The 26972-nt window shown below is 35.0% G+C and overlaps 1 protein-coding gene across 5 annotated transcripts in view; it reads left to right on the forward strand.

The window, feature by feature from the left end:
* The window catches only part of LOC139674813 (sodium channel protein type 2 subunit alpha), a 76361-nt gene that overhangs the window by 45384 nt on the left and 4005 nt on the right, over positions 1 to 26972 (forward strand). For all 5 annotated transcript variants that reach the window (XM_071561605.1, XM_071561599.1, XM_071561604.1 and 2 more), the window contains exons 16-26: positions 1338 to 1694; positions 3258 to 3737; positions 13743 to 13863; positions 14232 to 14386; positions 16365 to 16538; positions 18586 to 18708; positions 23240 to 23521; positions 24024 to 24077; positions 25125 to 25262; positions 25879 to 25983; positions 26146 to 26416. In XM_071561605.1, coding sequence (XP_071417706.1) covers positions 1338 to 1694; positions 3258 to 3737; positions 13743 to 13863; positions 14232 to 14386; positions 16365 to 16538; positions 18586 to 18708; positions 23240 to 23521; positions 24024 to 24077; positions 25125 to 25262; positions 25879 to 25983; positions 26146 to 26416 — 2260 coding nt within the window. The remainder of the gene's footprint in view (positions 1 to 1337; positions 1695 to 3257; positions 3738 to 13742; positions 13864 to 14231; positions 14387 to 16364; positions 16539 to 18585; positions 18709 to 23239; positions 23522 to 24023; positions 24078 to 25124; positions 25263 to 25878; positions 25984 to 26145; positions 26417 to 26972) is intronic.

Raw genomic sequence — 26972 nt, forward strand, 5'->3', positions numbered from 1 at the left:
GTTAGTTGATAAAAATCTATTGACAGTTTTATCTTATAGACTTACATTACCAATTGACTTGCATGGTTACTTTTAAAAGAGTGTAGTGTTAAGATTTTTCTTTCTATAGGAGTCTTTCATCACTACCAGCCATTTTGCCATCCTCTGCAAGGGTCCATCTGCTGTCTCACAGCTTTTCTGATCAGAAGTCATTACAGTATCTCTGTCTGTTATTAGATATTCTCTTTCATGAACAGGAACTTGAAAAACCTTGGTCTTGCTGCAGACTAGGCTAGCATGCAAGTAGATGTCCAATTCCTCTTCTGAAAAGACCTACACAGTAAGAGACGTGAAGCTAGAGTTCCTAGTCATCAAGCTCAACATTTGCCTTAAATAAAGCAAAAAAAAATTTTACTTTAAATAAAAGTTAAATAAATCCCCATTTTAAAAAGGAGGGGGTTTAAATATGTCTGTTTTCTGGTTCTCTGTACAGCATTATACTGCACTTTGCCTAAAATCTGTCTGGATTGACTTCTCTTGCAGTAGTAGAATTCTGGTTTTAAATCTGCATATGTATGTTCTATTATATGTCATTAAATAATATATAGTTTTAGATTTGTTTTAGTATCCTCCTCTTTCAATTTTCTGAACACTTGCTGTAATTTTTTTTCACTTTGCAATAGTTTCATTTTTGTCTGTTTCAAGTTGTACTATTTTGTCTGTTTCAATAGTTTCCTTTGTTTTTCTCAATGCTGTAGGTCAAACTGTAAGACATTACATTTATTCTAAGTGACAGAAAAGATATTGTTAAAGATACTTGTGAGTAGTTTGTATGTCTGACATTAACAACTCTAACTTGTTGCTCTTTCTAGGAAAATAATTTTTTCCATCTCCCTGCCAGTTAAGATGAAAGAGATCTGGAAGTGTCTATACACTTATGATCCTGTTAAACTGATCATATTTCATATGTACTAATTTGTGTTTACTAATGATCTTTTAGAGTTGACTAAAGGAGAAAGACTGTTTTCTCCAATTTGTCTGACAAGTATCACTTGTTTATAAGTATCTAAAGTTACCAAAAGAAGCAAAATCTGAATTGGAGTGACAATTGTGATAATTGCAACATAATTGAAATAAGCCTAGAGAGAGTATTTTTGATTTCTGTCACTTGGACCAGGACTTAAGTCTGCTGATGTGTAGTATTGTACAAAGAGCTGGAAACAAAGTTTTTAACTGAAGTTTGTAAAGGTTACATGGACATGATTTAGACACAGGGTAACTGAAATATGAAATGTATAGCAGTAATTTCATTAAAATTGGTAGCATGAATAACTCTGTACCATTCTTCTATTTTGCAGCTTCGTGTTTTCAAGTTGGCAAAATCTTGGCCAACTTTAAATATGCTGATAAAGATTATTGGCAACTCAGTGGGGGCTCTGGGGAATCTGACCCTGGTGCTGGCCATCATTGTGTTCATTTTCGCTGTGGTTGGGATGCAGCTGTTTGGGAAAAACTACAAGGAATGTGTCTGCAAAATCTCCAGTGACTGTGAACTTCCACGCTGGCACATGCATGACTTTTTCCACTCCTTCCTGATTGTATTCCGAGTGCTGTGTGGAGAGTGGATAGAAACGATGTGGGACTGCATGGAGGTTGCAGGCCAAACCATGTGCCTTACTGTCTTCATGATGGTCATGGTGATTGGAAACCTAGTGGTATGTAGTCAGTGGGGGTTTTTTAAAACTCTTAGAACATACTTCTTTTTTATTATGATTTAGAAATCAGAGAAGACTGGAGGAGGACTTCAGGAGATCATGTAATTCATTTGCCTTTCCTCTAAATCAGGCTCAAATACACCTTGATTATTTATGAAAAACACTTGTCTACATTTTCCTTTCAATCTTAGTAAGTTTATAACCTCTTTAGTAAGATCAGGGCTGTGTATAGTTAAAAAATGCCTTTTTAAAAACTATCAAACTTAAATTACCTTTTACAGCAAATTAAACTAACCGGTCACAGTAGTGATGGAAAACTGTTCGTCTTCATGACAACATTTCTAATATTTAAGGGCTTACTGTTTCTAGTTTCAGTCTTTTACTTTTGAAACAAAACAAGCTGAGCTCTTCAATTTTTTTCTTGTAGGTGGTGATTTGTAAACTACGTATCCCTTTTGATACTGGCCTCTGAATTCCTCCTCAGCAGCATTTTGAATAGCAACACAAGTGCTGAATAATGTGGAATAATTATATGCTCATTTCTTCCATTCCATATACTTAGAACATTCCTTGTGATACATCCCCAAATGAAATTTCTGTATCAGCATTGTTTCCTGATGCAGCCTCTATGCCCTTTTCTTTTCTGTAGTTCTTCCACCTTGCAAGTTTTCACACTTTCCCAGTATATACTTTTCGTTTTTTCTAGACTGTCGTTTCCACAGCAGTATTTCAGAATTAAATGCCGTATTGATTTTCAATCATTTCACCAATTTAGCATGGTTTTACTTAATTGTAGTTTTTACTTGAGTGCTAGCATCGCTTCTCTTTTTGGTATAATCCACAAATTTTGTAAATATGCTTATGCACAGTCATAAATATCAACTGTTACCAGACTAATGTGAGACTTCTGTAGTATACCTTCTAAAATATTCTGCAAGTTTGAGCAGGAAGAACTGATAAATATAAGTTAACTGATTTTTAATTGCTTTTGCACAGCCTGTCATAATTGCATGCAATCCAAATTTCGCTTGTATGTTTGTAGAATGTCATGCAAGTAATTCTGAAATAGTTTCCTGAAATTGAGGTGTATCACATCTGTGGACTCCTTAGCACTTAGACAGTTTTCCTGCTCAAAACCAAAATAGACCCACATATTCTTGCCAGACAGAAGTTTATTATATTCTGAATTTGAGACACTGATGCTATGGTCTGTAGAACTACAGCAGACTGCCTGCATTCCCCTGGCCAGTGAGCACTGCTGTGGACATGGCTTGCACAGGTTACTACTGTGTGAGGAGCACTGCCAGTGTGAAGAAGAAAGTCAAGGAGGAACAGCTCGGATTTCCTTATATTAGTAAAGTTAAACCAGCTAGAAATGTTTTGGCAAGATAATAAAATGCGGGAGACAAGGATTATGGACCGGAAAAAATATCAGGAAAGTGGGTTGAAACAAAGTACTAGCTGTGGAATAAAATTTATGTCATATTGTACAGCTTTTAACAGAATTGTGTTTATGACTTAAAAATAAGAGAGCAAATATATTCTTTCCTTACTCTCTTCTAGGTACTCAACCTCTTTCTGGCCTTGCTGCTGAGCTCATTTAGTTCAGACAACCTTGCTGCTACAGATGATGATAATGAAATGAACAATCTCCAGATTGCTGTGGCAAGGATCCAGAAAGGCATAGATTATGTGAAGAGAAAAGTGCGTGAATTCATCCAAAAAGCCTTTGTTAGAAAACAGAAAGTTTTAGATGAAATCAAACCTCTTGAAGACCTAAACAATAAAAAAGACAGCTGTATTTCCAACCATACAATAGTAGACATAGGTAAAAACCTTGCCTATCTTAAAGAAGGGAATGGAACTACCAGTGGCATAGGCAGCAGTGTGGAAAAGTATGTTGTTGATGAAAGTGATTACATGTCATTCATAAACAACCCAAGTCTCACCGTGACAGTGCCAATTGCTGTCGGGGAATCAGATTTTGAAAATTTAAATACAGAGGAGTTCAGCAGTGAGTCAGACCTGGAAGAAAGCAAAGAGGTAAGACTATTTCTAGATTTAAAATACTCTGCTCCTTTTCTTTTTTTCCAAAGGTTACTAGTGTTGAATTTAAATCTCTCTTTAATCCTTTATAATATCATATACAAACTTGTGATGTGATTTAAGATGAATTTGTGTAACGTTACAAGTTTTGAGTGGGATGGTGGTACAATATTGCATTTACAGTAATCAAGATGCATAAGACAATTTTTTAGAAAATGAATACTTCTCCCCCCCTTATTTATTTAGTTAAATCTTCAACAAGAAAAGGTACCAATTTAATTGTCCTAGATACCAGAAGTCATACAAAGTATGTTTGGTTGGTGTAAGTTTCTCCATGCTTATTTAATCAGTGAAGTTTATTTATTCCTTTATCTGCTTTCTGGAACTTAACAGTTCATTGTGATGTTTTTAATCTTTTTGATATAGTCAGAATATATCTAAATATGTCATAGGTACAATTGAGTACTGGGCCAGCATCACTAAACAATTTCATGTAAATCACTAATAATCCATCTGATAGTAGCAGAACTATTGAAGAAGTGAAGTAATGGTCTTATAGGAAAAAAAGCTTTTATCTCAGTACATGATCCTTTCATATGAGTACCCATTGTTATTTTCAAAGCTTTAAGATACTTGAATCTGCTCAATCTACCTACTCTAATAAAATGTATGTCTTTCTGGCACAATGTGGTGCCAAGTGAATAAATTCAAGCTAACACTGAAGGAGTTACAGTGGATGCTGAACATTATTATTGTGTTTAACTCAGTGCTCTGTCCCACACAACTAAAAATGATGAAGGCACTTCCACCCCAAATGGAGTAAGTCTCCACAATGCTTAGTAGTGATGCCAGTTCATTCAGCATTAGTGTGAGTGTTTTTAAACAGTATTGCATGCTGTGGGGTAGATATAAACTAGCATAAAGATTATCATAAGTGATTTTATCATGCTTGAAACTGAGGGTATAAATATGTGTAAGATTCAGGATTCACCCTGAGATCCTTTTTTGTATGAACTATCACATTTTTTTTCTTTTTCTTTTTTCTTATCACAATTGTCTTTATTGTTCTAAAAATATATTTTTAAGATTGATTATTTGAGTATTTATCTTACTCTTCATGACTTGGGTGCAGAACAAATCAGAGGTTGTTGTAGTTTAACCTCTAATTGTTCTGTATCATGAAGAGGGTGATTATATGGAAGTTTCTCTATCTGAATGTAGAATTTTGGTTGATACTATTCTGTCTTTGTACATGAGATAAGAAAAAGAATCTTCTTCAGGCACCTTTAAGCCACATAGACCTAGGGCATTGTTCTGTCTTTCTATTGTTCTGCTGTTCCATTGTCCTGTTCCATTGTTCTGTCCCATTAATTGTTTTGAAACTTATTGCTGCCAAAGGAGCAGCAAATTCTATTGCTGATCTGGTGAAATTCTACCCAGCATTGAAATCATCCATAATAACTGCATGTGACAGTAATGGCACAGGTAATTTTTCTTTTTGTGAATCACTTACTTCATTAGTATAGGCCTGATCCTTCTGGATTTGTTCATCTTTCCAAGTCCAGCTATCACTTTCAACCTTTTCCCTGTTTAGCAATTAGTGATAGCCAGGGGATGCCCTGCAAGTTTGGGAATAAAGTGTTTTCAATTCAAGTTCAGTGCTAGGAAACACAATACTTTGGATTTCTTCATCACAAAATATTACTACTGTCTTGGTGGAATAAGAAATACCTGTCTATCGAGCTGTATTAGTCTGTAAAGTTAGTATAATATTTTTATATGTTTCAAGAGTGCTTTCAGTCTAAAACTATCTTTTCCTAAAACACTTTAAATGCCTAAAATAGAAAATGTGAAGAAGATACTGTTATTCTACAGATACATTGTAGATTATGTTACTGTATGAATGACATTAAAAGAAAATCTGACACAAATCCAGTGAGATGTTGACTGTGCCATTCCAGTACAATCAGAAGTATGCACCCAAGAGAACTCTTCTCTCTTTGCTGCTTATTTTGTGCTCCCACCCATTTGAGACTAACTCTGATAATGTTACTGATTCTGGTATTACCACTGCTCATGGTAGTAGTAAACCATGTTTTAATTGTCCTATTGTACTTTTCATATGCTTGTTCTCTTTTTAAAGTTATGTACATATTAACTGAAGTTTTATCAGAATAGATTATAGCTCTCATAATTTTTAATCGGCAACTTCTCTGCAGAAGGTAATTTGGCAATGCAATTGAATTCTACCAATTTAAATACTATGTCATTAAAATGACTGAAAGGTAATTTTAAATATTTTTCAGTAGTGATTATTATATTAATAAGTTGCTGAAATCTGTTTTTAAAAATGTAATCACAGGACTGTTCTGCACTAATATTCTCCACTTCTTTTGCTGTACAATTGTTGTGCATAAAATAATTTGTGTTTCTCTGAGCAGTGGTAGCAAGAAGGAACTTGCCTAATGGTTAAGGCATTTATTTTAAGAATGAAATATTTTCCTGCTACAAAATCTATTTATACTTTTTCTACAGTCAATAGTCTGTGCCTAAAATACCTTGAAATAGGGACCAAAACCAGATGAATTCCCTGGTCACCAGCATTCTCTCATTTGCTTCTTTTATCCCCCAGCTCATTTTTAACTCTTTACTGCACAAAAACATTATGTCAGTAGAAGAGATGGAGGATGCACCTTATACAAACCTCTGTGCTGGTGGTTAGCAGGTCTGAGTATGACCACAGTGACAATGGTGCATCTATTACTTCATTGTGTAACAGGATGGTATGACTGTTGACTGTTTTCAATAGCCAAATAATTTCTTTCTTCCAATGGAAGGAACCTAATTGGGTTATTCTACAAGGTGACAAAAATACTGAATTCCTATGGGGAAATTTTTGAAGCGGATTATCCCACATTTGAGACATGAGTTCCTGTCATTAAGCTTCCACCAAAAAAGAAAAAGGCTTTCTACTCCACATACCATCTTTAGAAGAAAACAGCATCCTCATTGCAATCTTGGAGGCTACAAATGATGTTTTATTTAAGGCTTCCTCTTTTTTTCTATGCTCTAATATGCCCTGTATTTCTGCCCTCTCATATTTTCCCATTTATATACTGTTGTTGCTGAGTTGATCTGCCTGTCACTTCATTGCTTACACCACAAATGAAAAGAATGGAATTTAGGAACTGCCCCAAGCTGTGTTCAGTTAGCAGTATCCCAAAGGAAAGGCAGCCTGGGCATCCAGGTACTGCGAGGACACTGCACAAGACAGCCAGAGGCAAACCCAGAGCGTGTGTCTCTGTGCTGCTTGCTGCTGTGTATGAATTCACTGTGGTACAGGGCAATAAGCACATTTCAACAAAGTAGTTGTGATTTATTAGCACGTTTTAATTAAGTATATTAATGTTTGTTGAATTCTTTATTATAACACACGTATTTTGCAGTAATTTGATAGAAATTTTAAGTAGATTACGCCTTTCCAGAAACAATACATACAATGTTTTATGTGCTTAGTAGGTGTGAATGAACAAGAACTTATATAGAAAATTGCCTGAAACCTAAAATAAAATTAGTTATAAGAGCATTGTGTCCATAAGAACGACAGTGGGTGAATCCAGTGTAATAAAGGAATTAGAGAACAAATACTAAATAAAACTTTACCATGGAAATAGGGCCACTAGTAAATGTGGGACCACTGTGCTGAGTCCCCTGTCATACAAAAAGGTCCATAGATCCGAGCTGTATTACTGCTGTCCAGTGTAGAAAATATAAAGATAATTTTGCCATATTTAGTTCTTAAGTACTATGGGGATAGTTTATATGGAAACTTTTGTAGTACATGTATGACTGTTTAATAATTAGTTAAAATAATAATAATAGCTGATAATAATTAATTTATGCTAAATGTAATTTCTAGGCCAGTAATTACACCAAGATATAACAATTATAAGATAATTTTAAATGCTTTGGAAAAAATGGAATCTCCTAATGCTGTTGCAGACACATTAATAATGTATATTTTACTTTAAGCAATATTCAGCACAATAAACCCACAGGTGTTGTGTCCTGAACTTCATTTCCTACCGTTCTTACTTCTCACAGGAGTAGAACCAAGCTGGATCAGTCAAGCTGCAGCTCTGGTGCCTTTTAGCGAGGCAGAGCATCGTGTCACCAGTTTTATACAGGTTACCTAAGCAAGTTATACATCTCTATGTATATCCTATTTAATCACTTTTTAGCGGGTGTGGACTGGCCTGCATGCTCCTCAGCTATGATCCTGCCCCATCCATTGCAATAAGTACCAACATGCACAGCTGCTCTCTCTGAGTCACGGGACTCGCATCACGGCATGGTCAAGCAAGATCGGCAGCCCCAATATTTCTGTCATACAGATGCTATACCTTCCATGAGATTTTAAGAGTACTTTGCAGTGCATGCTATGTACCTTTCCCAATCTTGATGGTATAGTTTTCAGGATTCTATTTTTGAAGGGTTTTCTTTTGCTTTAAAGGAGGACAGAATACGTATGACGTATGCTATGTTTCTCATCGGAAGCTTCTATAAGTCTATCTGTAAATCGTGTTAATAATGAAAAGCTACTAGCTGTTTTGGAATACATTCATACTGTTGTATTTTAGCTTATAATTGAGGTAACTTGCAAACTCATGATAGTCATGTTTTTATTTGTTTTTATTTTTTTTTAGAAATGCTTTTCTTTAGTACTTATATAAGCATTTAGTTATTTTGGATATTAATATGCAGTACTTGAAGCACCATTAAGCATGAAATTAACTTAATTTCTGCAGGCAAAGCATGTGACCACAATTTAGTTAAAAGAATTCATACAAAACTGGTATTTGGCTGGTCAAACATTCAGAGATCAGTTCTGCTCTTACTTACACCCACACTTACAGGTGTAGAGATGCAAAGAGAAAACTGGTAGCAAGATGTGGCCCAATTTAGTCTTACTATGGCTCTTTAATTTATGCTCACAAATTAATTACCTCCCAAAACATCTAAGATTGTCTGCTCTGAGAAACTTGAACTTATTCTCATCCAATAAGTAATAAAGCTCAGCAGTCTAGTAAAGAAGCTACTGAGTTTGGATCTAAAGGTCCCCAGCTTCAGTGTAATTTACATATCAGCTATTAAACATTGCCATAATATTTACAACATCACAGTTATATGATGCTGCTTTCAGCTTTGTAAATCAGTGAACTAAAATATACTTGTTGCAGAGCTTTTTCTCTTATATTTTGTAAGGAATAATTTACCTGCTAAGATGTATTTTGATTTTAAAATATTCATTATTCAAAGTCCTTTGATACTCTGAAGAATTTAGGCTTTGTATTGGTCAACATAGTATTGGCTTACTGTGATTCATAGTGGATGACATTAAGTTGTTAATGTTCAACTTAATTGGAGTTTACTTAATTAGTCTCTGCAAACAGCAGTCTCTTACTCTGTTCCAGAAATAGCCTTTCACTATTGCTTGTATGAATTAAAAAGCCTTTTTAATTAGCTGCTAGTGAGAGAGCTTTTCCCCCCAGAGCATATTTTCACTGCTGATTATGATCTTTTTGCTTTCATACAACTTTTTTTGCAAATATTTTCATGGATGAAATGCTCATAAATAAGTAGATTGAAGGAATTATGAATATCAATAAAGTAGAAAGTGGACTATAATTTAGGGATCCTGTGTTTTTGCACTATTTGCAACCAATAATTATCACAAAATGGTTTTACTTTAATTTAGTTTTCTGGTTTTTTGTACTGATAGACAGTACGCCTGACTGTATAAGAATGACAACCAGATTCCACTTAATTGTACCAGTGGAATCACAATGACATTGGTAAATTTTTTCTATAGGTGATAGAGCTGTACTGAAAAAAACTGGACAGTTTGGATATAATATTACCATTTATATCACAGAACATCTCATTTTCATAATGACATTCACAATGCACTGAGAAGTTAAAAACAATGTAATTTCCGTTATTTTACATTTTCTTAGGGATTTGGGGGAAAATTGAAACCAAAACTGAAATGGTGGTTTCTCTTGGTGCCATCTTCCTGCTTATGTTTGTTCTGCTCTTTGCTCCTTCAGTTCCTCGAATTATGATTTCAACAGCTATTAGTGGCATCCTGGCATATCATGAAATGTCAGGCTCTGTTAAAAATATTAAGCTAAGAGCTGTTCAGCTACTCTCAGATAATCATCTTTGAACCAAAGAAAGGAATAAGTTAAAAGAGGCCTGGCTGTAAGTGAAGCAGAATTATATGAATCTATGAGATGTTGTCAAGGTTCAGAAAGTAATTATGTAAAAAACTTCCTGACCTAGTCTTGGCTGCTGCTTTTTCAATGCTGCTGATAGGCAAGCTGCTTTCCTATCTTGAAAGCTAAACTAAAGTCTGTATCTCACAGTGTACTGTATTGCTGACTAAAGCATGAATGGTAAGGCTGTTGGTACATGTGATGTAAAAGATACATAAATCCCTCTGATAATCAGTATACTGTTGCTTTAGAAACATGTAAGTACTTTTGTTCCCTTACTGTCTTCCATGGAAAAGACATGGAGTATGTACATTCTAAGGTGTTGAAAATCAGATTTCTCTGAGAATAATTTCCTTAGCATACTATTCAGAAAAAAATCTATTATCATAACTCTCAAAGAGTATCTAGTGCTTGATCCTGATAATCTCTTATAATCTGCATGACTGAATACTTTTGAAATCTAGAACCATGGTATAACAAAAATCTTAAAAGTGATTTACTATTAGATCAAAGCTAACAATTGGGTTGATGATGATCTTGTTTCTACAGGTTCATTTTTTTAAAAAGCTGTATGTATGTTAAGTATATAAACATTGCCTAAATCCGGTTTTTGTAATGTAGGTGAGCAGAGAGCAATTTATCAGGTACAAAGGTAACTTTCAGATATGTTCAGGTAAAGAACTGGGATATATGTCAAATACCTAACATATCAGGGTCTGCAATTAGGGGTAGTCTAGCTGTCCAACTGGATTCCATGTGTGAATACTGGCAAGTCACAGTAAGTGGTAGAAAAAGTCTTCCTATGTATGAAAGCATGTGGACAAAACATAATTGGCAATAGCACGATCCATTCCCAGGTGATGTTGTGTTGAATACATAGAGATCAGCACAACATCCCTGCATCAGTTCTTTATGCCAGACCGTAGGCTTCCTGTGGAAGTTTTCCTGGCATACTGAACTTAATTGATTCAAGAAAATCTTAAGATTCATTATCATAAAACCATCCTAGCAGTTTATTACACATACTGAATTTTATAAATATTGCACAGAACACAATGCAATAAATTCCATGTTAGACGTAACAGAGAAGAATGAAAAAAGTAATTATATCTGTTAAAAATTCCTGATTTTTTTCTTCCCCAAATGATACTGAATTATTACAGATTGAATTTACTGAATAATTTTTATAATATTCCTCTTTATATACTGCTCAGTTTGGGGCTAATTCCAGGTATAACAGAGCAGCATGCTAAGGAAATACTCTGTTACATCAACAGAAGAGTAACTGAATTCTCAGTCGGATAAGGCATTTAGTCATTGCATTTGAAGTATCAGCTGCTGTTGATTCAATTTGCAATTTTTCTGTTCAGCTTAACTCCTGTGATTATTGCTACAGCTCTGCAAAAGAAGCATACCAGATTTTTAGTGAGAAGAGGATGTGTAAGATACAACTTTCCATACATAGTGCCCCACATGAATAAAGTTGTCTTTTTGATGTTTCTAATAATTGACAGTTCTACTGATATTTTTTTACCTTTTCTGTCTGATCTTTTTGATCTCTCCTTACAATGGATATCTCAATTCTTCCATGTTGAGTTCACTGTTAGTCTTATGCAAAGATCAGTAATAGGAATTCATTACCCCTTGTGCTTATTAAACTAACTTCAAAATGTCTGAGTTACTGAACTCTTCATTTTCTTGTAAAAGAACGAACAGTAGGTCTTTCAAACTTACCATTTAGCCAGTTCATAATTTTAGTGTGCTCCGCTACTACTACAGCATTCTGCTGGAAATGCTGTCCAGATTGGAATGATGCAAGCAACATTTTAAGAAAACACTGTATATTAAACCAGACAGTCACTTCTCAGTTTAAAAATGATTCACTGTATTGTGTTGATAAATACACCATATATAAATTTTTGGGAATGTACCTTACATTTATGGTATTTCTGGTCTTTCCTCAAACTAATGATTGACTTCCACTGATGTTTAAATGCTGTGATCCTTACTTGAGGACTACGGTATTTATTCCATACTTTCCAGTTTCTCAGTTTTAGAGGCAGTATTCCACAGTGACCAAACTGCCATGCATTATCCATAATTTGAACATTTCTCAAGGGGAAATTTGTAAATAATAACCTGCAGAAAAATGTGCATCCATATCTCTGTACATTGGATCTGACCTCATAGATGCTAAAACTCATGCACAAACATGAGAAATGAATATGTAAACTGGGATTTTAAAAAACACACAGAGAAAATGAGTTTGCAGATATCACTGAAATTAAGTGCACAATACATGATTCCATTTGTTTGGCCTTTCTCTAAAATATACTCTATGCACCATAGTACACAAAAATCAGAGTTAAGCCTGTGTCAAAAGCACAACAAAATATATTGTCAGTCTGATTCAGTAAAATCAGAGTGGTGGAGAAAGGAATAAATCTTTTGGTTTGAAGAGGTTACTGAATATTTTCTGCAATGTCAAGTTCCATTAAAGTCTTAAATTACTTTTTGTATCCATAGGCTAATATTGTTTACATTTCCTTCCATTTCCTTTACAAAAAACTATAGAATTTGAAGCTTCTTAAAGACATTTTAAAGGAATAATGCCTCTAACGTCAGATTTGTGTCAGCAAAAATATATATCTTTATTGTTACCATAGACCATGTCTGTCTAGTATTAATTCCCTATAGACCATTCTAAATCTGCTTTCATCATTCCCTTTATCAGATTAGCTGCTTATCAATGCAGCCATTTTACTGATGTTATACTCCACATAGTGATAACATTAGAAGAGTCATAGAATGCTGTCATGAAACTACTTTTACTTAGTGTAGTACTCATATTTGCCTGTTGCCAACATAATGTGATGGTGTAAAAGAATAATTTTTAAGGCTTGGATTATATTATCAATATGATTTATTGGTGCAGTGTTATTTTATGACAGTATTGTTTTAAAAGCATTTGTGTTCACTTTAGTCTTCCAAAGATTTTTTTTTGGCCTTTTATAGTGATTGAACATCTATGTGTACTGTACCAAAGTAATAAGTAGTTTCAAAATGCACAATAAATTCAGAAAATGCATTGGCAAGTGAGAATGCAAAATATCAGCTACTGCTCCTAAAGTAATGTGCTGCTCTTTTGGAAATAGAAAGAATTAAACTACCCTATACAATTCATAACATGTGTTTTCATGTCAATGATAATGAAAAGTTAATGCTGAAACTTCTTAGATTTATATTTTACAGACTTGATAGAATAACATTTACTTGAGACATGAAAATGCATCTGTGCAGCTTGCTGTTGGTTTGGTCATGATGTTGGAAATTTATTTGTATTAAAATATGCTATCAGAAGTGTAATCTAAAATGCAGCCACATGATTGGAATAACTAAACAGTACAAAGTATAGAAGGCACCCATTCCTGACTCACTGAAATTTCACTTCAAAATTCTTATGTGTGGCTCAGAATAGTAGTCTAATAATTTCTGCAATTCCTTGTATGAAAATATTACAGTATTTTCAATAGGGAAAATGCACATGATGTAGTTTCTGATTTTGTGACCTTACCTGTAGTAGAGCAATTTGGCATTATAGATTGTAGATGTTAAAGTGAGAGCACTGAATACATGCAAAATATTTTGATACGCATTTCAAACATCAATTTCTATTCAAAATAACTAAAATTGAAAAAATATTTATGTGGGGTTTTATTCACAGAAATTAAATGCATCCAGTTCATCAGAAGGCAGTACAGTTGATATTGGACTACCTCCAGAGGGTGAACAGCCTGAAGCAGAACCGGAAGAAGTTCTGGAGCCAGAGGCTTGTTTTACAGAAGGTAGGCAAAGCAAAATGTATGCAAAATAAATAGACCTAATGGTATTGACTTGTTCTGGATTCTGGTTTTATTAAAAATCAAAAAGAAGCTTTGTGATTATTGTTGTAATTTCTGTTTGTATTAGTAACTCTTTCAGAGTTATTGCCATAGATTTACTGTTCTTCTGCATGGTCTCTTTCTCGTTGGAAGGTATTATGAAAGGTATAAAGCTTTAACTTCAAATATTGAAACAAAAATGCTTATAACGATACTTATTTAAAAGCATCTATTGCAGTAGCACTGAAATAAGTCAAATGACTACTGTTCATTGTAATTCCTAATAAATATTTACCTTATTCTGACATCTCAAAATTTATTATCACATTTAGGGTGTGTACGGAGATTCAAATGCTGTCAAGTCAGTGTAGAAGATGGAAAAGGGAAAATCTGGTGGAATCTTAGGAAAACCTGCTATAAGATTGTTGAACACAACTGGTTTGAGACCTTCATAGTCTTCATGATTCTTCTCAGCAGCGGTGCTCTGGTAAATTAAGTGTGGAACTATTCTGACTGTTTTAAGCAGCCAGTATTTAGAATTGAAGTTAATGATACAGCTGCAGGTAACAACTCAGAATTTTATATCCAATTCATAAACGTTATAATATGAACATATATCAGCAAGTATTTGGCATATATTGTAGGATATGTAAGAGTTTACTCACAGGCTATGAAACAAATTGTTTGGCAAGGTAAAAATTTAGAGTCGATGGAAATAAGAAATAGTTTTATCAGACTGGTGTTCAAATGTCTTCATATTGATGATAATAGCTTTTTTTATATGTGCACATTTAAATAAAAACACAGCTGAGCTAGGAACTTACAACTTGGATTGTCAGACTGAGATGTAAGGTGCCAACATGATTCTGTCATTTTACAGATTGCTGTTAAATCAAGTGCACTGAGTAAATACTGAAGTAATTAGGAGCAAAATATAATAGTCTTGCTACACTTAGCTTAATGCACAGCGATTCACTGTCGTTGTAGATATTTTCTTTTGACAGGACAGTTCTGTCTCTTTAGGATGGCTTTGTGGGTTAGTGTGCAGTGTTTGGTTTCAATTATTCCTCAAAAATACTGTATCACTGTCGATTGTAAATCCCTTATATAATTTTGACATAAAGTTGTAGCTACCACAGAGGTAATCCTTATATCAGTAAGCCATTGTTATCTGTAGTGGATTGACCCTGGCTGGATGCCAGGCACCCACCAAAGCTGCTCTATCACTCCCCTTCACAAGTGGACAGGGAAGAGAAAATAGAATAAAGGGTTCATGAGTTGATATAAGGACAGGGATAGATCCCTCACCAATTACTGTCATGGGAAAAACAGCCTTGAAGTATTAATTGAATTTATTGCTAATAAAATCAGAGCAGGATAATGAGAAGTAAAATAAATCTTAACAACATCCCTCCCTCCTTCCTAAGCTCTGTCTGCCTCCTCCCTCATAGCACTGCAGGGAGATGGGGAATGGAGGTTACAGTCAGTTCATCGCAGGTTGTTCCTGCTATTGCTCAGGGAGAGGAGTCCTTTCATCGCTCCAGCATAGGGTCTCTCCCATGGGAGAGAGCTCTCCACGAACTTCTCCAACCTGAGTCCATGCCAGGGGCAACAGCATTTCATGAACTGCTCCAATGTGGGTCACAGGGTGCAGTCGTTCAGGCAAACCTGCTCCAACATAGGCCCCCCAGAGGGCCACAAGTGCTACCAGGAAACCTGCTCTAGCGTGGGCTCCTCTCTCCATGGGTCTGCAAGTCTGGGCCAGGATCCTGCTCTGGCATGAGTTTCCCCACAAGTTCACAGCCCTCTTTTGGGCACCCACCTGCTCCAGTGTGAGTCTCTTCCTTGGGCTTGCAGGGGCACAGCTGCACCATGGTCTGCACTATGGGCTGCAGGGGAATCTCAGCTCTGGTGCTTGAAACACCTCCTGCCTCTTGTTCTCCACTCACCATGGTGTCTGCAGGGCTGTTTTCTCACGTGTCCTCACTCCACTCTTCTCTGGCTTTAGTTACATCTGTGCAATAACTTTTTTTTTCCTTCTTAATTATGTTACCATGATTCCTTGGCCAGTGATGGGTCCAACCTGGAGCTGCCTGGCATTGGCTCTGCTGGACACAAGGAGGAAGTTTTGGGTAGCTTCTCAGAGAAGCCACCCCTGTACCCCCTACCTGCTGCCCAAACCTGGCCATGCAAACCCAGTATACTATCCATGGAAGCAAATTAAAATGATGTTTGGAGAGTGATGTTACAGTAAGCTTTGTGTGTCCCCTGTTCAGCTTAGCTGAAAGTTGAATATTGTGTTTGGACACAGCCTTATGAAAAGTATGAAGTGAAAGCCAAAGTTATACCTGAGGGAAGGATATATATATCACTTTTTTTTCAATTCAAATCCTTTTTTGGCCATTATATACCACACAGCAAATGATGAAGATATTTAATTATATCTTCAAAAATGTTTTTCACAGGCATTTGAAGATATCTACATAGAGCAACGTAAAACTATCAAGACCATGCTGGAATATGCTGACAAAGTTTTCACTTACATCTTCATTCTGGAAATGCTTTTAAAATGGGTGGCTTATGGCTTTCAAACCTATTTCACTAATGCGTGGTGCTGGCTGGACTTCCTGATTGTTGACGTATGTATTCTTTTTCATGTCTGGTATGACAGGCTCTAAAAGTCAGAGTATTGTGTTTTCAGAATAAGATTTCTGTTCTGTTCAATGAAAACTCTATTTTAATTGTTGTTGTGGTGTGGTTTATAATTCTGTTCAGAGACAAAAAATATTTGGATAAATATTTGTTACTTTAGACATGTTTTATGGAATTCCATAGTTTTATGAAGTTGTAATGCTTTATTTAAATCATGTTTTTTACTATCCCTTTTTTGTGGTATGAAGAGGATGCTGTTCATCCTCTTCAGTTTTTGCTGTATGTGGAAGCACTTTTTTTAAATGTTTCTAATATTCTAATCAATTACTGTAAGTGTCTTGTCACTTACTCGTTGCAATATAAAGGGAAAATACTGCTAGGAATTCTCAGTTCCATTGTGCTATTCACTAATCTTGCACTTTTCACTGTATCGTGGGTGACATCAAAGAGATGCTTTGGAGAACCATAGATGACCCCCCTTAGAAAGGGTTCTCTTATGATTTTCAGAAGGCTGCACTACCAGGGAGCACATACACATTGTCTGAAGGCAACCTAGTGAGAAGAGCATTGTGATTCCAAATCGACATCCTCAACAGTGTCGGCACAGTACTGGGTAGCATAAATGGAAGACTACAGATCTTCTACCATATAGCAGAAATTCATTTCCCTTCCATCCCCAGTAGCCTGACTGTGCTAATAGGCATCTCTCAGTTCCACAGATGTAATTCCTACAGAATGCAAGCTAAGAATGTGTCTTGAATCTCTTATTTGCTCATTTTGAAAAGCAGCAGAATTCTATAGAAATGGCTATGTATCTCCCTAAAACTACAATGATATGATAGATCATGAAGTCTACTATACAAAACCTGGAAAACATAACTTTTAAATCCATACCAGCATTGAAAACCCTATGATAAAACATGACTATATGCTCTTGAGTATTCTGTAATTGATTCTGTACCTTTATAAAATATGTATTGGCTCAGCCATCAGACGTATAAATTGCTATGACCAGTAGAGCTTGTATTTATCAACAAATATTTTATTCATTAAATAATTGGTGGTTTAGTTACTTCTACGACCTTTATAAATACCTTAATTAGTTTTGCATGACAACCTTACCTTGGTGCAATTTTTTTCATGAAAAAAATTAATATCTGAAGCATTCTTTTTAATCTATAGTCAGCGAACAGAGATAAAAATGTGAAAAGATCAATTTGGAGATGAAAGAATTGAGAGAAGGGAAGGGCATTAAATGGAGGGAATTAGGGGGTGATTTGGTTTATTTTTTTATTGTTAGGGCCACTCCTTCCCAATGGCTATTATAAGTACTTTTCCAAGGATTATTGATGAAAGATAATTGTATTATTTATTTTACAGCTATTCTAGTTTATTTACTCATCTGCCTGCAGACCAGACCAGCGTTATGCAAGCCAGAATTGATGAAGTGGTTAAAGGAATCACAGGGAATGTAATGAAGTGTGGATATGCCTAACAATGAAGCTTCTACCATTGTCTAACAAACAGTTGGTTCTCAGTCTTGATTAGTCTGGTTAAATCTGAACAGCACTGGTAGCTATGGCTATTGAATAAGATTTTCTGGACACTAGAAAGTTACATTTGACCAAAAGCCAGTCTGGATGTGGTTTTTGAGAGCTTTTACATTCTCATCAAGTTCTGAAGATATCATGGGAAGTCCTGACCTAAATTGGCCATTCCAATTCACCCAACTTTCTTTTTGCATGTGACTGCATTTTTCTTTAAATACCACCAAATGTTGACTGGTTTATGTGAATTTAGAAGGCATTTTTTATACCATTCTACCAACACAATTTCATCAACAGGTACCTAGAATATACTTTTATTCTACTTTGTCTGACTTGAAAGATCTTTCTGAATTATAGAGGGATTCCTGGAGAAAGAGGTCCAGCCTTGAATCTTCGTGAGAAGTTCAGGGCACACATCATTCCCACCATACGTCTCGAAAGGATATACAAGATAAATGAGCAATATTGCCTTTCTGTTTTTGTGTAGGTCTCTTTGGTTAGCTTAACAGCTAATGCCTTGGGCTACTCAGAACTTGGTGCGATTAAATCCCTTAGGACACTAAGAGCTTTGAGACCTCTGAGGGCCTTGTCGCGATTTGAAGGGATGAGGGTAAGAGCACATGACAGAACCTCAGTGATGCATGCATAGATGGAAACAATGCATGCAGAACAACCAGCAGCAAATCCATGCAGAAATGCCACACTGTCATCTTACGTATTTCACTTTTATCACTAACATATAAGCAAAAGGCTTCATCTGCTTATATGAATTCATGTGTTATTTGCACACATTTTACACTTATTGAGGCTCCTTGGCCTTTCACCATATTTCATATTTTCATGGATGGCCCAAGGACTTATTAACTGCATGGATCTAAGCAACATTACTACAAAAATGAATTAATACCATAGAAATACATCCTGCTATAGTCAGAACAGTTTAAAACCAATAATTTCTCTTGAATGTGTGTGCACATACACCCATGTACATATGCACATGTGTATTTCTTACAAGTGTAGGGTATCATGGATAGTCTATCAAGTATCTTTTAACCTACTATTATGTATATCTTACTTGAGAATGTGTACAACTGAAAGTTTTGTAATGAATTTGTATGTTAATAACTATATTGGCACTCTTAAAATACCTCCTCTCTTTCATATTAGAACTATTGCATCCTATTTAAGAAAACTTTTCTAGCATATCAGAGATCAAGCTAGTTTCATGATTTCTGGTTGCTTACTGCTTTCCGTATTGATTTTAAAATGTTAATTAAAATCTGTAGAGCACTAAGCAGTCTGAAAACATACCAGACTTTTGCTGTCAGAGTTGGGCATATTTGAGAATAACCTGTCCCCAGCTTTTCATTAGCACCATATCAGTTACCACAACTGAGACCCTCAGCTGCCCAATGGGGCATGCTCACTCTATTCCAACACAAAGTCAAATTGATTACTTTAAGTAGAAGAATTCTTTAGTGCACTGAAATGGACAAAGAGCTTACATATTCTGTTGTGACTTGAAAGTTCTAGTAATATTTCTCTTAGGGTTAGTAGTGAACACCTGGAGATGGTAAGATATTTGTAGCTATTTGTGGCTCCAGCCACAGGAAGATCTCTTACTTACACCTTCAGTGTCCATCTGTCTCTCCTGGACATACTGCCATAGATCTAACCAGCAGATGGACCTGAACTGGAACCCTACTGCTGTAATTAAAAGGGATCCTTGTGTGAGCTCTGTGCTGCAAGCACTGATCTTTGGCACCCCAGGTTATAAGCAGATTAGCAAATTTGTAAGTCAACTACAAATTGATGAGCTTCTGAAGAAAATGTGCTGCTCTATGTGTATGGAAAGTGAGAAAAGAGACTTCAGCCAAAAATAAAATGGGCCTCAGTGAAACGTTTTAAGTTCAAATAGGAAATACCATTTCCTTATCTTCTACAAATTTCTCGAGCTTTGTCATGAAGGTTCATGGGTAATTGTCAATCCCATGTCTTCAGTGTTGCTGTAAACTTTACCTACAGATTTGATCGTAATCTGCCAACTCTTATCTCTTTGTAAAATACCCAGATACAGAGGAGGTTTATGACTTTAGCAAAAGATATGATAAAAGTATGGGATAAAGTTAGATAACTTCAGACTACAAATGTGATCTATATTTTCATTAGTTAAGCAACTAATCACTGAAATTTTCCTATGGATATAATGGATTTTGCCTTATTTAAAGTAATTATTCTAGGTTTGGTGTCTTTAAAAATACATTAGCTCAAGTTGATGAAGGAATTAATATGAGAACATTTTAAGGTCTGAGACATGGAAATTCAAGATGTCTGTTCATAACATAATAATTTCATTGGTATTTAAAAACATGTATGAACTGAAAATAAGACAGTATAGTATGATGCATATATTTGCATAGGCACTTAAAATTACTTCCAATGAGGATTATACTTCCAATCAATATATACAAGCAGGAAATTCCATTCTACACATATAAAATTTTTAATTCAATGTACTATTCTCTAGGATCAGGAATTGAAACCATGCAAATTGATAATTAGTAGAAAAAAATTGCTCCTATGAAAAACATGATCTTTTCCTTGCATCTTCCCACCACTTCTATTGCTACGGAAAATACAGTTTAATTTGCATTTGGTACATCATAAAATAGCCTGTGTGAATATAATTAGTCTGTCCATGCTCTGTCCCAAGGAGTATCACTTACTGCTTTATGGCAGTAATCACATAATACCTTTTTTTCAACCAGAAAACAACACTTCTAATATCTTTCTAATGTTTCCCCTGCTTTCACTTACTGTCAGGCCTTGCCCTCTATTCTCACACCCTTACTACCAGTGGAAGCAGGGAGGTGTCTGACTCAGTGTTTCCAGTGATGCTCAATTGTATGTTTTGAGTGTCTTCAAATGATTCATGTTACGAGCTGGTCCTCTATAGCTTCAGACTCAGACTAAAACCAGTAACATGACTGGATCTGCAGCTGTAGCAGAAAGAAGAACAGAATTCTTGGGTGTACTGAAACTGAAAGCATGAGGACAGATATTTTTACTTCACTATTTATATCTCAATAATTATTCCTGATGGATGATATTACTAAATTTAAGAGATCAACTTATATTTTTTAAGTAGAAGAAGTGAGATGACTTTAAAATTAATGAAAAAGTAGTAACTAATATATTTGGGAAATATTCCCAAATTGGGAAAAAACTGTCTTGCTATTTATTATTCCTGTCAAACTTGCTACTAAAATCAACGAGTTCATGTATTTCCAATTTAAACTAATTCAGCATTGTTATTAGACTCTTTATTCGATTAGGTCAAACAACTCCTTATGGCCTTCCACAGTCATGTCATTGACAATGCTGAGTACAAGCCTGTCATCATAAGATAGCACTGTTGAAATAGTCAGATTTTTCCTTTAGTCAGGCAATCCTGTTTTTCCAGCTGCTGAATGATAAAATGCTATATTATTTTTGCTTATTGATTTATAAATAGGTATTGTTAAGGAGATTTTTAGTATGATAAAGAAACTGTTCTGATTTTTTTTTTTAATTTTCCCACTAGAAATAACCACTTATTGAAACCTGTGATTTAAAATACAAGCATGGTGTGGAAGGGGAGGGGGAAAACAACAACAACCAAAAACACAAACAAGAAAGCATGGGAGATTTGGATTTCATGCACCATTCTATGCTTTTATAGAGTCATCGAGTAATTTACATTGAAAGGAACCCTTATGGTCCTACTCCTAAATTTAACATAACAACAATTTCATTGAAGTCCTATAGGATCTCAAATGTTGTCCAAAGTATGTATCATCCAAAAGAGGTAGTGCTTTGGTAGGAATGGAGTCCTGAAAGTCAACCAGACATTTCTCATTTCCTTCAGCCCAATTCAACTTTATAGCATACATGAAGGTGGTTCATCACCTGCTCTAACATAGAAGGGGTTTTTTTCTGTTCTGTAAAATGGCAAGGAATGAAAGGTGATCTACCTGGATGACTAATTTTATAATTAATTGATTCTATGAATGCTCTTAATTGTAGATATAATTGTAAGACCAAAACACTTTACAGGCTTAAACTACATATTTGTATTTCAAACAGAAACAATTAGCTTAGTATGCAAGAGGATCATCCCTAATGCCTAAATCAAATAAACTTAATTAATTATAAACAATCCCATCAATGTGACAGCTAGTGTTCTGCACTTTAAAACAAATTCTTCATTGGGTTCTAAGAATCTGAATCAGTTGTTTTGGCAAAGTTGGCAGCAGTGCTCCACAGTTACTAAATTTGATATTCTTAGAGTTATTTACAGAAAGATATAAAATAGGACTTAACTAATTTAGATGTTCATCAATTCCATCATTAAATTAATAATTCTCTATCATAATGGACCTACTTTCTCCCTAAGTTTATTTCCCTTACTGTTTTTATTTTCATTCTGGCATGTTTTTAATCATTGTTAATCATCATACATACTCATTTTCACATTCTTCTTTCCTGAAGCCTGATTTTTCCCAAAATTAATTTGTGAATTAAATCACGTCTCTTCTTTGAGTTTTATCTGCCACTTGCCTGAACACTAAGAGCTTTAGTGTGTTCAGATACTCAGCAGGTTTCCTGGTTTGAACATTTCTGCTTTTGTGATTTTATATGTAACCATCCAAATGAACATGCAGAGGTCACTGACTTTTATTTTTAAAAAGACTTAACATTAATTTCAGTTAAAAATTTGCTCAGTAACAGATTTGAACTGTTTGAAAAATTTGGTTGGTTTGATTCAATCAGTGATTATAATTATTATGGACATGGTTTTTCAGACATGCATTAAGTAAATATTCTAAAAAGAATTATTAAATGCTTTTTTTTCTACCTTTTTTAGTTGGTTTTACTGATTTGTTCTTATTTTTCCCATTTTTTAAAGCTACCATTTGCTACTCATTGTACTTTTAGCTTCTCTATATGTTGACATTTTATCTTTTCTCTATACTGCTTTTCTATCTTGTTACTCTCAACAATTAAAAAGTGTGACACAGAATTATAGTAGAGTTACATTTAAGAAAGGCTAATGCTGCAGATACTGATGCCTGTGTTCTTTGGGTTAATTTCTCCTCTAGGTGGTTGTGAATGCCCTGCTGGGAGCGATTCCATCCATTATGAATGTGCTTCTTGTTTGCCTTATATTCTGGCTGATCTTCAGTATCATGGGAGTAAATCTGTTTGCTGGAAAATTTTACTACTGTGTTAACACCACCACTGATGAGAGATTTGAAATCAGCCAAATCAACAACTACAGTCAATGTGAGGAGCTCATACAAAACAATGAAACTGCCCGGTGGAAGAATGTGAAGGTTAACTTTGATAACGTGGGCCTTGGTTATCTTTCTCTGCTTCAAGTGGTAGGTCACCACTCCTTCATTTGTGTTTCTGTATCTCTATTGTTTACTTGTAACACTAAAAAAGGTATTTTTCATTGTTTCTTTTTTTATTTAGAAATTTTATCTCTCACTTCTTAGTTTGAATTATGAAGTGTGGGATAAATCCATGACTCTACAGAAATAACACAAGGCTCAGAGACTATGGTGACTGTGAGAAAAAATACACCATTCAAGACTAATCCACCTCAGCTGCATTTAAAAAAAATAACATGAAAAAGTAACTTTTGCATCAGATATTACTCATAATAGATAAAAGTTTTTGATAGTCCTCTATAGTCAGAATTTGCTTAATATTCTTGTGCTTTAATAAAACATAAAATAGTAGGTAAGAGCTCATAACATTGCACTGTACTGGTTTTTATGATAAGGGCTAAAGGTACTTAGTCTTCAGCTCTTAACCAGTGTTTCTGACAAGCTATTTTCCAGGAAAAGTGTGATGTAAACACCAGTGTTCTTTTCATAGGCTACATTTAAGGGATGGATGGATATCATGTATGCAGCTGTGGATTCTCGTAATGTAAGTATAGTCCCTTGACTCCATTTGTTTTGACTCTATGAGCTCTAAAATTTCAGAATGTAATTTTAACATCTTTCAGAAATAACAGTAAAAATGAAAGAACAAGGAATTCTTATAATTCTATAGTAAAAAAAAAAATGAAAGCCATAGGAAAAATACAAAAGATGGGGAAAGCAGAAGAGCAGTCCTAAAGGATTCCATGTTCTCAATGGAATGGTTCAACCAAAATTTCTCAATCCCACAACAGACTTAACTATTGCCTGAAGTGCCTTTTCCTCCTCTTATTGTATATTGAGAAATTATTTATATTTGGAAACAGGCACTGATACATAGAGAGGTTTTATTGTAATAATGATTTTTTTTTAAAGTTGAGACTTTCACTGTGACTCTCCAAGCCACCTGGCTCCTTCCTTAAGGGCACAGTGCCTATTTTTAATTTGGCCTGTGAGTTTTCTTACCCTTTTGCCTCCTCCTTGCTTCCTTGGTGCAAGTTTTCCTCTAGTTCTAAGTAGACAACTGAATAAGCTATAGTGGTTAAGGTCCAGCTACACTCATAGCAGTCCTGTTGTAGTATAGTAAATGTACACAGCTGTACCAAGAAAATGTGCTTAGTCTAAACATGCCTTGGATCCCTCTCTACAGAAACCCTGTACAGTTTCATAAGTGCCTGTAGCAGTGAAAGCTCCACCTGTCCACATCAGGGGCCTCCCACAAGATTTACAGAAGATTCTGCAGATTCACAACCTGGTGTTTCTGGTTGTCTGTAGACTCAGCCAGGTGGAACTTTACTAGTTTAAACTAAACATGTCTTCACTATTTATTCTATATTCATACAGGCCAGTTACATTTTTTAAAAGGAAATATCAAGTCTAATAGCAAAGTTCTTTTTCAAGAATGTAACCAAATAGATTGAACATCAGTGGAATGGATATGTCAGAACTTGACCAAAAGAAGCAAAGATCAGAGTGATAGCGCCCTAGATTTTATCTAGCAGATATTTTGTGCTCACTATTAAACTGACATTTAGTCTCTATGCCTTTTTTGCAGGTTTTGGACCAGCCTAAGTACGAAGATAACTTGTACATGTATCTTTACTTTGTCATCTTTATCATCTTTGGATCATTTTTTACCTTGAACCTTTTTATTGGTGTCATCATAGACAATTTCAACCAGCAGAAAAAGAAGATAAGTATTTCATTACCATTCTGAAAAGAAAGCAAAAAAAATTGCTTATTTGTGGTCTACTTATTACAATTTCATTCATTCTTTTTTTTCTTTAAGATAAACTGTATGAGCTCTGCATACTAACTACATCCAATTATTAATTTATGAGAGTGTGATGGACAAACAACAATCTATGTTTGTCCATGGTTAGTGAAAACATTGAGTATTAGTGAGATGGTGTCATCTTTGTAAAGCTGTGGATTTGGGGCCGAAGTCTGTGGCAGACTCATAAAAGGCTAACCACTGAAATAGCAAAATGTAGCTATAAAAACTTGTTGCTGTACTATCTTCATGTCACAGAGCTCAGCAGTGTAGATTTCTGAACGTTAATAATAAACATGGTATTATCTTTATTTATGCTCTTTCGTCCTTGTGTTTTGTCAACACTGTCATAAGATATCAGTGTTTCAGCTGCAGAACTTAACCTTTTGTGTAGCTTAATTTATAAAAATTATAAAAGGGCGTTTTTATATCTGTCCTAAATAATCTCACTGTTGAAAATGTGATTATTATTATTATTTTTTAAGTAATCAATGAAGATACATGATTGTAACCAGTTTTTGTCTCTTTGGTTTACTTTGGAGGTCAAGACATTTTTATGACAGAAGAACAGAAGAAATACTACAATGCAATGAAAAAATTGGGTTCAAAGAAACCACAAAAGCCTATACCTCGACCAGCAGTAAGAATAAAAATATTTTCTGTTATTTTTACATCTATTTGAAAATTGGATTTTTTCCATTGTGTCTTAGGCTGAATTAAGTTGTAAGTTAAAACAAGAAGTGAGGTAAGAAAAGTCTTATTTATCTGAAATACTTTTTTTTCTCTTCCCCACCCCAAACAGAACAAATTCCAAGGCATGGTCTTTGATTTTGTAACAAAACAAGCATTTGATATCAGCATCATGATACTTATCTGCCTTAACATGGTCACAATGATGGTAGAAACAGATGATCAGAGTGAAGACATGGAAAACATTTTATATTGGATTAACTTGGTATTTATCGTACTTTTCACTGGAGAATTTGTCCTGAAATTGATTTCACTTCGCCATTACTACTTTACCATAGGTTGGAACATTTTTGATTTTGTGGTTGTTATTCTCTCCATAGTAGGTAAGAGCAATTCATTTTTATGAAATGTCTAATTCTGGAAAAACTGAAACAATTTTTGCATGCACAGTCTGTTTATATTTTGGTTCATCTTTGTCACTAGAAACTCTTATCCATAAGATAACTGAACAGAGTATGGTAGGAAATTTTTTAACAAGAGGTTTCACACACTCCTACTTTTCTATTAGCTGAAATTAAATCTTTATCCTGAATTCAGTAGAGAGTGCATACACGAAAGACAATTTTGAGATAAACTTACAGTGGCAGTTTTGGGTGGAAGAGTCCAGCAATCCAAAATCCAAGAGCAAAATCTGTGTGGGACTATTTTTGACTAGTGTGCACACACCCCAGACAGCAGGGTAAAACCCTTAGCTTACTTCAGAGTTTTCTTTCATATGGAGAGGTTTTATGCCTGAGCTAGAGTGAGCAACTGGAGAAGCATAGTTGTAGTGGCAAATAATGGCTCCACTAATCTTTGCTTTCTCTAGAGCAGCAAACCTGAAAGAACTTGAGTAAAAACTGTGTTATTTTAACTTTTCAGAACTCCTTAATATGCAAA

Source organism: Pithys albifrons, chromosome 8 (genome assembly GCF_047495875.1).
Source record: "Pithys albifrons albifrons isolate INPA30051 chromosome 8, PitAlb_v1, whole genome shotgun sequence".
NCBI classification, from domain to species: Eukaryota; Metazoa; Chordata; class Aves; order Passeriformes; family Thamnophilidae; genus Pithys; species Pithys albifrons.